General features: G+C 46.7%; 1 protein-coding gene across 1 annotated transcript; it reads left to right on the plus strand.

The window, feature by feature from the left end:
• Positions 1-5,846: 5,846 nt before the first annotated feature.
• On the plus strand, positions 5,847-13,748 carry Lrit1 (leucine-rich repeat, Ig-like and transmembrane domains 1). The gene is given in 4 exon segments (NM_139331.2): positions 5,847-6,031; positions 7,906-8,372; positions 10,761-11,066; positions 12,418-13,748. Coding segments are annotated over 4 exon segments (1,872 nt in total). The 5' UTR covers positions 5,847-5,909; the 3' UTR covers positions 13,395-13,748.

Here is a 13,748-nt window from a genome sequence, read left to right on the forward strand (position 1 = left end):
CTCTCTGAAGCCAGGTTCACGTTCCTCCTTTTAAACGGTCACTGGCACATGGAGATTATTGTGGTAGATTAAGAACTCCTTTATTTCTTACTCTCTCTAAGTCTTCCTCTTGGCGCACATAGAAGGAATCCATTCAGTAGATGGATAGTGCAGCCTTTGTGAAACTGGAATGAGCTCTGTCTTGTTCATTTCAGCCCACTAGGCAGGATTAAGGTCTCGGATCCAAATGATGTGTGAGTGAAAGCTGAATTGGAAAAGGGTTGCATAACTAAGGGAGGGAAGTGGAAGGAAGGATTTGAGCTGCAGCTGTCCCCAAGAATTGGATAGTAGCCAGGTTCTTGTATGTGCATAGCTGCTGACAGGCTGCCTGTGCATGTGCATGTACGTGCATGTGTGCATGCGTGCATGTGTGCGTGTGTGCGTGTGTGTGTGTTTGTGCATGCGCTCATGTACATTTGAATGTGTGTGTGTGTATGTGTGTGTGTGTGTGTGTGTGTGTTGTGTATGTTCATTCACAGGCTCATAGGCATATGCAGGCAAACATTTCAGGGGAGGATGAAGTTTGTGAACTCCTGCTGTCATAAAATAAACGTTGATTAGGACCCGACCCTTGGCTTCTGGTACCGAGTCTGCCATGGCTGGCTATCTGCTCTGCACTGCTGCCACTGGATGCTTGTCTATTCAACTTAGGCATTTGTGCTCCATGCCCTTTCCTAGTTAAATGCTGGTTGAAATCCATCACGGATTTAGACTTTAGGGCTTCACTTTCTCTCTCACATACAGCCTTTGAGCTATGCAATCATAAAATAGCTCCCAGGATAAAGAATGACTTGCGTTCTTTAAAGTACCCCATGACCCACTAAGAACTTCGGCTTCTACAACCAAGGTCTTGGTACAACTTTTGTATGGGTTGTGCTGAAATCCACAACAGAAAAGAATGCTCTATGGAACAACTAATTTTCAGATGGAGAAACCAAGTCCCAGAGGGTTATTAGCAAAAGAGCTCGTGTCTACTAAAGTTAGGGACTGCACCAATGGATGACCAACCAAAGACTCCTAAAAATAACCCCGTGGATGAGATGCCAGTACATCTCTATTTCAGATGAGGACATTGGAGAGAAGTTGGTTACAAATCAGTCCAAGGCCATGTAGTTAGTAGTGGGCAACAACTGCAACAAAGCCTGTGTGTACTTCATCATGTAGGCCCTGGCACCTCCCATTGCCGCCCTGTCTTAGAGTTTCCATTGCTGTGAACAGACACCATGACCAAGGCAACTCTTATAAAAGACAACATTTAATGGGGCTGGCTTACAGGTTTAGTGGGAGAGTCCAGGCAGGCATAGCACTGGAGTGGCTGAGAGGTTTCCGTCTTGTTCTGAACACAGACTTGTCCCTTGTGGCTAGGAGAAGGATCTCAAAGCCTACCCCCATAGTGACACACTTCCTCCAACAAGTCCATACCTCCTAATAGTGCCACTCTCTGGGTCAAGCATATTCAGACCACATTCCACTCCCTGGCTTGATCAAATGCATGAGTCTATGGGGCTATACCTGGCCATAGCTTCATGCAAAACATTTAGTACAACTTCCCCATAGTCTATGGCCTTCTCAAGGATGTGAAAAGTCTAAAGGTCAAAGTCTTTTCTGAGATTCACTCAATCACTTAATTGTAATCCCCTATAAAGTCAAAATCATAAAGCAGATCACATACCCCATATATCAGAGTATATACATTACCAATCTATAACTTCATTGTGAGGAAATACTGGAACAAACAAGACCAAACAAACAAACAAACAAAAAAACCAACCCAGCTAGGCAAACTCCAAACTCTGCATCTCCATTTCTGACATCAAAGTGCTCATCAGATCTCCAATTTCTTTCATCTTTGTTCACTGTAACCAACTTCTTTCTGCTGGTCTTGTTCCTCTCCCTCATAGCAGCTTTTCTCGTCAGGTATCCCATGGCTCTGGCATCTTTAACATCTTGAGGTCTTCACTAAAACATCCTCATTATAGCTTCTCGTTTCAATGTCTGGGACCCAAACATGATCTGGGCTCCTCCAACGAGCTGGGGTCACTTCTCTAGCTCTGCTCCATGTAACATTCCAGGGTCTGGTTGACTCTACTCCATTGGTGCTTCTGCTCTTGGTGGTCATGCCATGGTACTGGCATCTCTAACACACTGGGGGTTTTTATTGCAACGTGACTTCACCAATAGCCTCTCATAGGCTCCCTTTATGGTGCCAAGCCTCAACTCCTTTTCATGAACCCTTCAGTCCTGGGCCATCAAATGCAAGCTGCACCTTCACCAATGGCCTTTCTTGGCTGCTCACAATTCCAAACCTCAGCTGCTCTCCATGACCCCTTCAGCTTTCAAAATCAGTATCACCTGGGTCACTCTTCCACGTTACCAAGTCCAGATGCAGCACAAGATCCAACTTGGTTATCTCTGGAACACAGCTTCTCTGTGCTCTCAGAAAACACTTCCCAGAAGATTTCACTTCAGTGATGCTGGTATCTTCTTAATCACCAATAATTTCTTAGCTCCATCCAACCAGCATCGATTGTCCCAGTAACCGTTTTCACTCTTGACCTTAAAGCCAATGCTACATGGCCAAAGCTGCTCAGTTACTCTTCTTGTGGGGATATTACATCTTCACTAGCTTTCTGTTTTCCAATTGTTTCACTGTTTAAGCTTGACTGTCCTGGAATTTTCTCTGTAGACTGACCTTGAACTCAGAGAGCTGCATGCCTCTGAGTTCTAACATTAAAGGTACATACCACTATGCCTGGACCTAAGATCTTCATGACCACTATTCTTCAAGATCCAGATCAAAAACCTGTGTCTTCCAGCCACAGGATCTGGATCACAAATGTGCTTTTCAGATTAAAAGTACAAATTACTTCTTGTTCAACTGCAAACACAAACAATAAGTTTAGCTGGACGGCATCTTGGCCTGAGATCACTATTCCCTTATTCTGTTTATCTCATTGAACACAGAATTCAGCTCCATTTCACTTCCTGGTGCCCCCTTATTACTTGAACCATACATTTTGAAGTGTTGCTTCTTAAGCTTGCTACACTTGATTAAAATGCTTTTCATGGGCAAGCAACAGCGGAGAAAGTCTATGCAGGGCTTTTCTGAGACTTCCTTTGTCAATGCAATTAATCTGAGTCTCTTCACCTTAGCCTCAGACAGACTCTTCAGACAAGGGCAAAAAGCAGCCATGTTCTTCCAAATTACCACAAAAACAGTGTCTAGGACACATTACTAACATTCTTCTCCTCCAAAACCTGTTGATCCAGGCCCCCACAGTTCAAATTACCCCCAGCACCAATGTCTTCTATATTCCTAATAGGATGGTGCATGAAACTTCACTTAAAGCATTCCATGACTTCCCAAATCCAAAGTTCCCAAACCCACATTTCTCCAAACAAAAGCATGGTCAGGCCTATCACAGCAATACCTTGGTACCAACTTCTGCCTTAGTTAGGGTTTCCATTGCTCTGAAGAGACACCATGACCAAGGCATCTCTTACAAAAATCAACATTGACATGGGGCTGGCTTACAGGTTCAGAGGTTCCATTTAATATCGTTAAGGTGGGAGCAAGGAAGAGTCCAAGCAGACATGGCACTGAAGGAGTTGAGAGTTCTCTATCTGGTTCTGAAGGCAGACAGAAAACTATCTCCCACTAGGAAGAGAGTCTCAAAGGTCACCCCCACAGTGACAAACTTCCTCCAACAAAGCCACACCCACTCCAACAAGGCCACACCTACTCCAAGGCCACACCTCCTAATAGTGCCACTCCCTGGGCCAAGCATATTCAAACCACCACCCACACATCCTCTCATTCCCTCTAGATGAGCAATTCCTTCTATTCTGATAATGTCCAGATCCCAAACCTCCCTTTCTCTCAACGCCTTCTTAAATTTGAACTTAATGATTCCTAGGATCCAAAGTTCCAGTTATATCTTCCAGGACTTTACCTACCCTTTTCTGATTTCTAACCTGTTAGTTAACACCTGCAGCTCTCTTTCCCATGCCCACAAGACCACAAAGGCATCAAGAAAAAAGAGAAGGGACAAGGTTAGGAATAACATATAAGGTCAGCTAGATAAGGTCAGAGTAGAGGTATTCCAAACAAGAGAAAAGAGCAGACTGGGTGCAGCAGCAGACACCCCGATTTAGAGAGGAAGGTAACAGGTACTGGCTGGCTGTGAAGAGAAGATAGGAGAAGCATCATCTTTCAGAAGCTGATCTTGTCCAACAGACTTGGTATCGAGCTAGGCACTGTATGTATATGCCCTGGGTTCATGTCTGAGTGTTACTAAGACTGCAACAAAACACCATGACCAAAGAAACTTTGGAGGAAAGGGTTTATTTGGTTTATACTTCAATACTACTATCCATCATCGTAGGAAGTCAGGACATAAACACAAACAGAGTAGGAACCTGGAGGCAGGAACTGATGCAGAGGCCATGGAAGGGTGCTGCTTACTGGCTTGCCCCACATAGCTTTCTCAGCCTGCTTTCTTATAGATTCCAGAACTGCCAGCCCAGAGATGGTACCTTCCACAATGGACTAGACGCTTTCACATCTATCACTAATTTTAACACCATACAGGCTTTTGTACAGTCCAATTTTATAGAGGTATTTTCTCAGTTGGGGTTTCCTCCTCTCAGATGACGTCAATACGTGTTCACTTGACATAAAACTATCCAGCACAGTCCCCAGGCATCTTCCTTGACTAAACCTGAAGAGTCTAGACCAGCCTCCTGAGCATGCCAGAATGTGGAGTCTATTGGAATTCAGAGGACCAAGTGTTCTGAGACAGAAGATGAAGCCAGCAAGTAGGTGACTTGAGCAAGTCTAGTATTCAGTCCTGCCTGGCATCTTGAGAAGAATTTTGAAGATTAAACAAAATCTCCAAAACCTCTGTAAGATCCAGCACTAGGAACTTCCCTGGTGTATGATGCTTGAGGAGGGGAGACCTCTTTTCTCTTGAAGTGATTCCCTTTCTTTTCAGCATGGGCGGCAATGCCTCAGAAGTGGTAATTCCACTGACATCCTGGGGTTCTGTGATTAGGCTCCCATGGGGCATTGAAGGAAGGCAGATGTTTGCCTATGTTCATGAGCATATGTAGGCACCTCTCATGTCTACCTGCAAGGTCAGAATCTTCCCAGTTCCTCTGTGAACAAGTGCCTGTAAGGACTAGAAATTGACAGTCTTCAGAAAGGTTCTGTCTCCCAAGACAGTCAAGGATGGGCAAGCCTGGGCTAATTTCCATCAGTACTCCAGGTGGAGAAGCTTTACTTCCTTTTGTGACTGATGAGTTGAGATCTGAATGCAGGTGTCAGGCCCTGAAGCATGGACTCTTTCTAATGCCTCCTCCACCAGCTACAGAAGGACTTGTCTCATGTCACTCTTCTCTTTTACAGACTATCACAGTGGGCAATTTTTAGAGGCCCTTGTTTGGAGGCCAGCATTCTGTATCCATTTTTCTCCTGAACCTAGCACCCCAAACACACAGATTTATTACCCCTGGCCTGGTCTAAGTGGGGTTCTTTCCAGCAGACGGTTCAGTTAGCCAGTCACTAGTCTCTTGCCTCTGGGTAGCTGCCCATCTGCCTTATCTTGCTGTGCCCCAGCTTCTTCTGGCCTGGGATTGTTGCTATAGAGGGATTCTCTCCCTCCCCTCAAGACTGGGTGATTCACCAGCAATAAGCTGCTGAGTGCTGGGGCTGGGGCTCCCTCCCTAATCCCCGGCCTGTGTTTATCCCCTGGCCTTTCGTGGGGGTTGTAGACTGATGAGTAAGTGGGTAGCCATTGGACGTACTGGACAAGCAGGGCAGAGCACTCCTGAGACAGGTCCCTGCCTAGGCCCAAGAGGAGCCAGAAGTCATGTGGGTGGCCCTGGGCATGCTCTGGCTCCTTGCACTTGGGGGACCTCACCAGGCCTGGAGCTTCTGTCCTTCTCAATGCAGCTGCAGCCTGCACATCCTGAGTGACGGCAGCAAGGCCAGGTATGACACCAACAGATGCGGGGGGTGGGTCACCAAGCCTTCTTAGGTACATCGGCTAGGCAGTGTTGGGAGTGGTCAGATGTCCAGCAACTGTCCACTTCCACGTCTCGGGCTCCCACCTGACATGCTGGATTTGGGACCCTTGAAATCTGAGATGGAGAGAAAGTGTTCTGTTCTGGGTCATGTTCAGTCCATGGGGAGTTTACTCTGCCCAGGAGGGCCTGGGACATGTACCAGCCGGGCTCCGGATGTTCATCCTGAGACTTCCTCTGTGTTCATGGTAGAGAGAGGCCCTCCTTAAGGTCCAGAAGTTTCTTCCTCTTCATTTGCTTTCTTCCATTTCTATTTTTATCTTTGTATCTCGCAGCTCCTTCTGTCTCAGGCATCTCCCATGCTCAGGCCTGACCTCCACAAGACACACAGTCCCATGTAGGTGATGTTTGCCTCCTAACTCATGGTGGGATACCTGCCCCCATAGTCCATGGACCTTCCTTACTTCAAGCCCCCTTCATCATCAGCCCAGTCCTTGATTTTCCCACTTGCTGTCTCCTCCTCCTCACAGACCTTTGAAGCCAAAGCCTCTGTGGTTGGTTGGCACTGCTTTCCTCATGTAATTCATTTTCTTCCTCCTGCTAGCGAACTTTAAGTCAGCCTTTCTTCTTTGGCTTAGTCAGTGGGAAATGTATTTTCTAACTTGCACAAGCATTTCAGTCCCTCACTCAGGGCTTTTCCTACCAACTTTCCAATCTTCTGGGATCCATCATCCTTTCTTCTTTGTCTTATGTGAATCCTCCAGAGCCGTGTATGTTTGCTGATCATGGAAATGGTATTATTGGAACCCCTTTCACATGATCCTGGCAGTGCTGGGTTGATCGGAGATGATGGTGTCTGAAAATTAAACAGAACCCCCGCCCTCCAAAGAAAGGAAGCATTCCATCTTTGACATGTTTGATGATTTAACTCATATGGAAACTAAATTTCCCATTAAGTAAAACAGACTGGCACTTAATCAGCCTGGAAAACGGCTGATGACTAAGGACATTATGGTGTGATTGCTTTCTATCACCCAGGACACAAAGATGACACTGTCCTCAGAGAGCAAATGCCTTGAAGCCACATTCCACTGGCCATGGAACCAGTGCCAGAATCCATGGATCTAATTTTTAGACTCTGGAAATTCTGCCAGGCATGGGAAACAGCAAAATCGATCATCTGCATAGAGTATCCTTCGAGGGCAGTGAGGCCACGAGAGGCTGTGGGCAAGCCCAAGGTCTCTATCTGCCACAGGCATTGGCTATACACTGAGATCAAGGCTCCTTTTGTATGTAGGCTGCCTTCCTCAGCTCTAACCTTGCAGAGTGCCACCCTAACACCCTTCCTAGTTCACACTCAAATCCTAAACATAGTATGTACTCCTCCGGGAATTACAGAATTACAGTTGCAGATGTGAATGTGTTGGGAGGTAGCTGACAGGAGCAAAAGCTGCATCTAAATAGATGTTTCCTCCTTTCTCTTCAGTTTTTTTTTTTTTTTTTTAGTCTCTTACAACCCTTTAAATCCTCTTTTGACCATCCCCTGCCCCCGTTTAGAAACAATTTCCCTATCAGTTTCCGTCCTTCACATGTATCCAAACCTTCTTCCTTCCTAGCCTTTTACCCTGTATTAGGGTCTCTTTTCCTTGGCTAGATTATCGACAGCAGTGGACAGGCACTGTGACTTTGCTCTGGCATCCTCTTTCTTTCCAAGCTTCCGAGTTTGGAACCGTTTGCATGAGTATCATCTATGAAGACACCGCAGTTGGTGTCTGTGTTAACAGGCAGATCTGGGAACTCAGAAGGGGTCTTTGCTCAAATATTTTCCATTTCTGTGACCAGGACAGTGGTGTGCAGCGACCCTGACTTGACTCTGCCCCCAGCTTCGATTCCTCCGGACACCTGCAAGCTGCGCCTAGAGCGAACCGCCATTCGCAGGGTGCCCGGAGAGACCTTCAGGCCTCTCAGCCGCCTGGAGCAGCTGTGGCTACCCTACAATGCTCTCAGTGAGCTTAGTACCCTCATGCTCAGGGGTCTGCGACGTCTACGAGAGCTGCGGCTGCCTGGGAACCACCTGGTCACTTTCCCCTGGGCTGCACTCAAGGACACTCCACAGCTGCAACTACTGGACCTGCAGGCCAATCGCCTCTCGACCTTGCCACCCGAGGCTGTACACTTCCTGGAAAACCTTACTTTCCTGGACCTCTCCAATAACCAGCTGATGAGGCTTCCTGAGGAGCTACTGGATACGTGGGCTCACCTGAAGACCGGACCCTATCTTTCCAGCCGTCGTACCAGGCTAGTCTTAGGTAATCAAGGTAGCATCCTTCACCCGGAGCCATTCAGGTGCATCCTGGGGTCTTGGGCAACTATCCAAGCTCTTTGAGTCTGAATGACATCATGCCCACCTTCCTACTTGAGGGAGGATGGAATCATGCTGGCATTAATCAGAGGTTTAATAGCTCAAGAAAAACCGAGCCAATTCCTATTCCAGAATTAGAAATAAGAAAACTGAGACTCAAGAGGTCCCCAGTCACAGTGTGTGGCCCTGTTAAACTCAGTTTCCCAGTACAGGATGGAATGAGTCAGTAAAATATATCAGCCAGACACCTTTCCTCTTCTATCCCTCCTTGCTCTATAAACACCCAAAAATTTACCAAAAAAACCAGGCAAGCCTTTGCTGCCCAGGGCACCTGCTTGCTCCTGGGGCTGACAGACACAGTGCAGCTGGAAAAGCCTGGAAAGGCCATTAGAAACAAAATGAAGAGGCTAAAGATCCCTTTGTCCTTTTTCCTACCCCAATCTCTCCTTCTCTCAAGAGCAGCTACTGATTATCACATTCGCTTGCAAGTTCCTTATCTTTTATAACGGATTTACATGTGCATACAAACATATGCACACACACAGAAGCTGTGTGACATTAAGGCATTTTATGTGTTTGTGCCATACCATGTGTGTCTGGTGCCCTCACAAGCCAGAAGAGGGCGTTGTGTCCCCTGTACCTAGAGTTATAGGCGGCTGTGGGCCTCCATGTGGTCTTAACCAGAGAGCCATCTCCAGCCCTGGGCGACACATTTTTGAAAGCATATTGTATGTATTAATTGGCACTAACCTTCTCATCCAGACAACAGGTCTCAGAGATCTTTCCAAGTAACTGCAAATGCGACAAGTCCATGAATTAAATATTTCACAGTACAGCAGCCACCCACCCAAAGGTCTTTAAATTGTTTCCACTGACTCAGTAACACCTTTGGTGCCACAAAAACTATTCTCAGCCATGTTTTTTTTTTAATTAATTAGTTAAGTTTTCACATCCTGATTACACTTCCTCCCCTCCTCTTAATCCATCCCCCCACCCCCATCTCCCCTCCTTACCCCTCATCCACTCTGCTTCCACTTCTCTTCACAAAAGAAGAGGCCTCCCATATCAACCAGCCATGGCATATTAAACTGCAGCAGGACTAGACATGTCCTCTTCTATTAAGACTTGACAAGCTGACCCAGTAGGAAGAGGACTCCCAAGGACTGGCAACAGAGACAGAGACAGCCCCTGCTCCCACTGTTAGGAGTTCCATAAGAACACCAAGCTCACGCCTGTAACATATGTGCATATGTGTAGGTCAGTGCCATACACAGGCCCTGATTGGAGGTTCTGTCTCTGTGAGCCCCTACAGGGCCAGCTTTGTTTATTCTCTTGGATTTTTTTTTCTTTCAGTGTTCTTGAGCTCTCTGTTAGCCATGGATTCTGTTTTTTTTTTAAGATTTATTTATTTATTATATATAAGTACACTGTAGCTGTCTTCAGACACACCAGAAGAGGGCATCAGATCTCTTTACAGATGGTTGTGAGCCACCATGTGGTTGCTGGGAATTGAACTCATGACCTCTGGAAGAGCAGTCGGGTGCTCTTAACCGCTGAGCCATCTCTCCAGCCCCTAGCCATGGATTCTTAATATATGTGTGCAAATGTCTCTGAAGGATGGGAGGTGAGAATTGAGTTTGCCAGATAAAACAGTCCATGTGTTAAAATTTTACGATCAATTTGATTGCTTCTAAAAAGGCTGGTATAATTTTCAGTCTTTACCACTGAAATGTGTGTGAGACATTCGTACTAAGCAAGGTTGTTTTGCTTACTTATGTGTATATGGTATGTGTGTTTGTATGCTTACACGTGTATGGGCATATGTGTGTGTGCATGTGTGTAAAAACCCAAAGTTGATGTCAATTGTCTTCCATAATCTCCATTTTGATGATTGAGGCAGGTCTCTACCGAAAGCAGAGGTCACTGATTCAGCTAGTCTAACACCAACTTGCCCTAGGAATTTCCTGTCTTTGCCTTCATAGAGCTAGGAGTACAACCTTCCACCATGCCTGCCTGACTTTTATGTGTATTGGTCCTCATACTCATCCTGATGGCTTTAGTCACCAAGCCAGTGAGTATCTTTGAGTGACTTCCCATCCTTGACCTTGTGAGTACGTTAAATAAGTGAAGAAAGAAACTGTGAAGGAAACCAACGCCATTACAGAGAATGAAAAACAAGTCTCAGGTCATTTATTTGGCAAGGCAAGACGCTGGCTGGGATTGGAGGCCAGCTCCGCTGACTCTGAGTAGAAAAACTGCCTCATCTTTCCAGAGGAGAAATGGAGCTGGTTTTGAAGATCTAAGGTTAACCTCTTGCTTATTCTCACTTCCACAGGGCTTCAGGACAACCCCTGGGTGTGTGACTGTCGGCTCTATGACCTAGTTCATCTCCTAGATGGCTGGGCTTCCAACTTGATCTTCATCGAGGCTAGACTGAGGTGTGGCAGCCCACGCAGCCTGGCTGGAGTGGCCTTCAGCCAGCTGGAGCTAAGAAAGTGTCAGAGCCCAGAGCTCCGTCCAGGGGTGACCAGCATCATATCTCCTTTGGGTAGCACAGTGTTGCTACGTTGTGGAGCAACTGGGATCCCAGGACCTGAGATGAGCTGGAGGAGAGCCAATGGACGACCACTCAATGGCACAGGTATGTGCGCAACAAGACTTCTGTGTTCAGTGCTGAACTGATACAGCTGGGTCCGCTTCCCAAGGGGAGAGTGGACAGTATTAGTAGGGACTGGTATAATCCAGTCTGGGCTCTCATCTGTATGAATGTAATTGGATCGAATGTGCTCATATGCTGGGCATTGACTAGAACAATGGCTCTCAATCCATCCAGTTATAGCTCATTATCCACTTCATTATAGGAAACTCAGAGCCCATGTTGGGAGCAATACAAAGTTGACTTTTAGGGAGAAAACAACTACTAGTTTATTTAAGATTTTGGCAAGTTTTTCTTTTCAAAATAGTAAACCAGAATCATCAGAAATAATTAGTGATGGGATTGACATATGATCTTCATATGGGGTCAACCTCATGTTAAGTAAATTATGTCCATTATGTCACTGAACTTTAAAAAGCAGGCATGGTTGGGTTTATAACCCTAGCATTTGGGAGGCAGGAAGATTAGAAGTTCAAGGGCAATCTTAGCTATGTTAGGGGTTAGTAGACTGAACTACGTGGGACTTTCTCTTGGAACCACCCCAACCCTCAGGCAAAATAAAACAGAATTGTAAAAGGCAACCAGATTCATTTTGTTCATGACGAAAGAAGTGTTGAGAGGTAAATGCTTTCCCCATATTGCACAACTTACATGTGAAGAAGCTGGGACTCCAGTCCGTCTGGCTCTGGCTTCAGAGTGTATGTGAAATGTCTATTCTGGCTGAACTGTGTGGGCAGAGAGGGATCGTCTCTGTTATGGTGGCAGCAGGGACAAGAATCGCAGCCATATACATGCAGAAGATAAGTTGAGGAGAAATAATTTCTTGCACTTAACTGGCAAATTTCCCATCATGCCCAGTTTTCTCCTGGCTCCCCCTACATGACTGACAACTGTTACCCTAGAATAGGGGGATTGGACTAGTTTGCAAAGCAGGTCAAAAGGGTCTACTGCGTAAGTGCACTAAGGCAAAGGTGCTGATTGGATATGCCCACTGGGGTATGCAGGGGTGGGTACAACTCTTCCAGATTATCCTCTGCCTCCTGCTCACCCCCGAACCTACCTACCCACAATGCACTTGCCTGCTTCCCTGAAGGGACACCTTTGCAACTCTCTAGGACCTGAAGGATAAACTCTTGACACCTCAGACTGAGAAGGCACTTTATTCTTAGGCAGTTTATTCTTGAGTGAGGTGGACTTGAAATTTGAGTGCGTGCCAAAATTTTCTTGGGGTGACTGGTATTCACTACAGTGTAGACCACACACTGCGACCTTGGTCTCGGAAGAGAGACTGTGAAGACAACACATTCATTCCTCCCTATGCCTTTTCTCTCCCTAGTTCACCAGGAAGTCTCCAGTGATGGCTCAAGTTGGACTTTGCTGGATCTGCCTGTTGTGTCTCTCTTTGACTCTGGGGACTACATCTGCCAAGCCAAGAACTTTCTGGGAGCTTCTGAAACTCTTATCTCCTTGATTGTCACTGAGCCACAGACTTCTACAGAATATACTGGGATTCCAGGGGCCCTGTGGGCAAGGACAGGGGAAGGGGCAGAAGCTGCTGCTTACAACAACAAGCTAGTGGCCAGGCATGTTCCTCATGTTCCTGAGCCTGTAGCCCTGGCTACCAAGCCCTCAGTGCCCAGCATAAAGGAGGAGCTGCCTCTCCAGAACTTTCAGATGGATGTCCCAGGGGAGTTCTCCAGAGAGCCATCAGAACACCAGGAGACACAGATGGTCAGGTCTCTCAAGGTGGTAGGAGATACTTACCACAGTGTGTCTTTGGTGTGGAAGGCCCCTCAAGCTGGGAACACAACTGCCTTTAGTGTCCTTTATGCAGTCTTTGGGCAGCGAGACATGCGAAGGATGACTGTGGAGGCCGGGAAGACGAGTGTTACTATTGAGGGGCTTGCTCCAAAGACCAAGTATGTGGCATGTGTCTGTGTGCGGGGCCTGGTGCCTACGAAGGAACAGTGTGTCATCTTCTCTACTGATGAGGTGGTAGATGCAGAGGGCACCCAGCGACTCATCAACATGGTGGTCATCAGTGTGGCGGCCATCATCGCGCTGCCTCCCACTCTGCTGGTTTGCTGCGGGGCTCTCCGAAGACGCTGCCACAAGTGCCGCGCTGGGGGCTCTGCAGAGGCATCCGGGGCCTATGTTAATTTGGAAAGACTAGGCCACAGTGAAGATGGCTCAGAGGAGCTGTCCAGGAGCAGCCTCAGTGAAGCAGATAGGCTTCTCTCAGCACGTTCCAGCCTGGACTCCCAGGTCTTGGGTGTCAGGGGCGGCAGACGCATCAATGAGTACTTCTGCTGAGTCTGAGTCGCCACTGACACCTCCCTCTTCAGTCTCATACACTTACTTTTACACCTGACTGAGTGCTCGGCCACCCTGACTGTTTTGTGTACTTGGTTACTTGTACATTTACATCAACAACAGTTAACACCGTGTTTTAAGCACTCGTTGTGTGCCAGCCAACATCCAAAGGACTTCATAGGTATTCACTCACTTAACTTTTATAATAGCAGGCATCATTTTTCTCTCTATTTTCCTGGAGAAGAAACAGGTGTTAAGTATTTGGCCTGTATCAGTCAGCTTCTGCTGTCTAACAAATAAAAGCAAAAACTCTCTGGTATGCAGCATTTAGATATGTATTTCCACACTATGTGT

The sequence above is a fragment of the Rattus norvegicus genome, chromosome 16 (genome assembly GCF_021556685.1).
Source record: "Rattus norvegicus strain SHRSP/BbbUtx chromosome 16, alternate assembly SHRSP_T2T, whole genome shotgun sequence".
Classification (NCBI taxonomy): domain Eukaryota; kingdom Metazoa; phylum Chordata; class Mammalia; order Rodentia; family Muridae; genus Rattus; species Rattus norvegicus.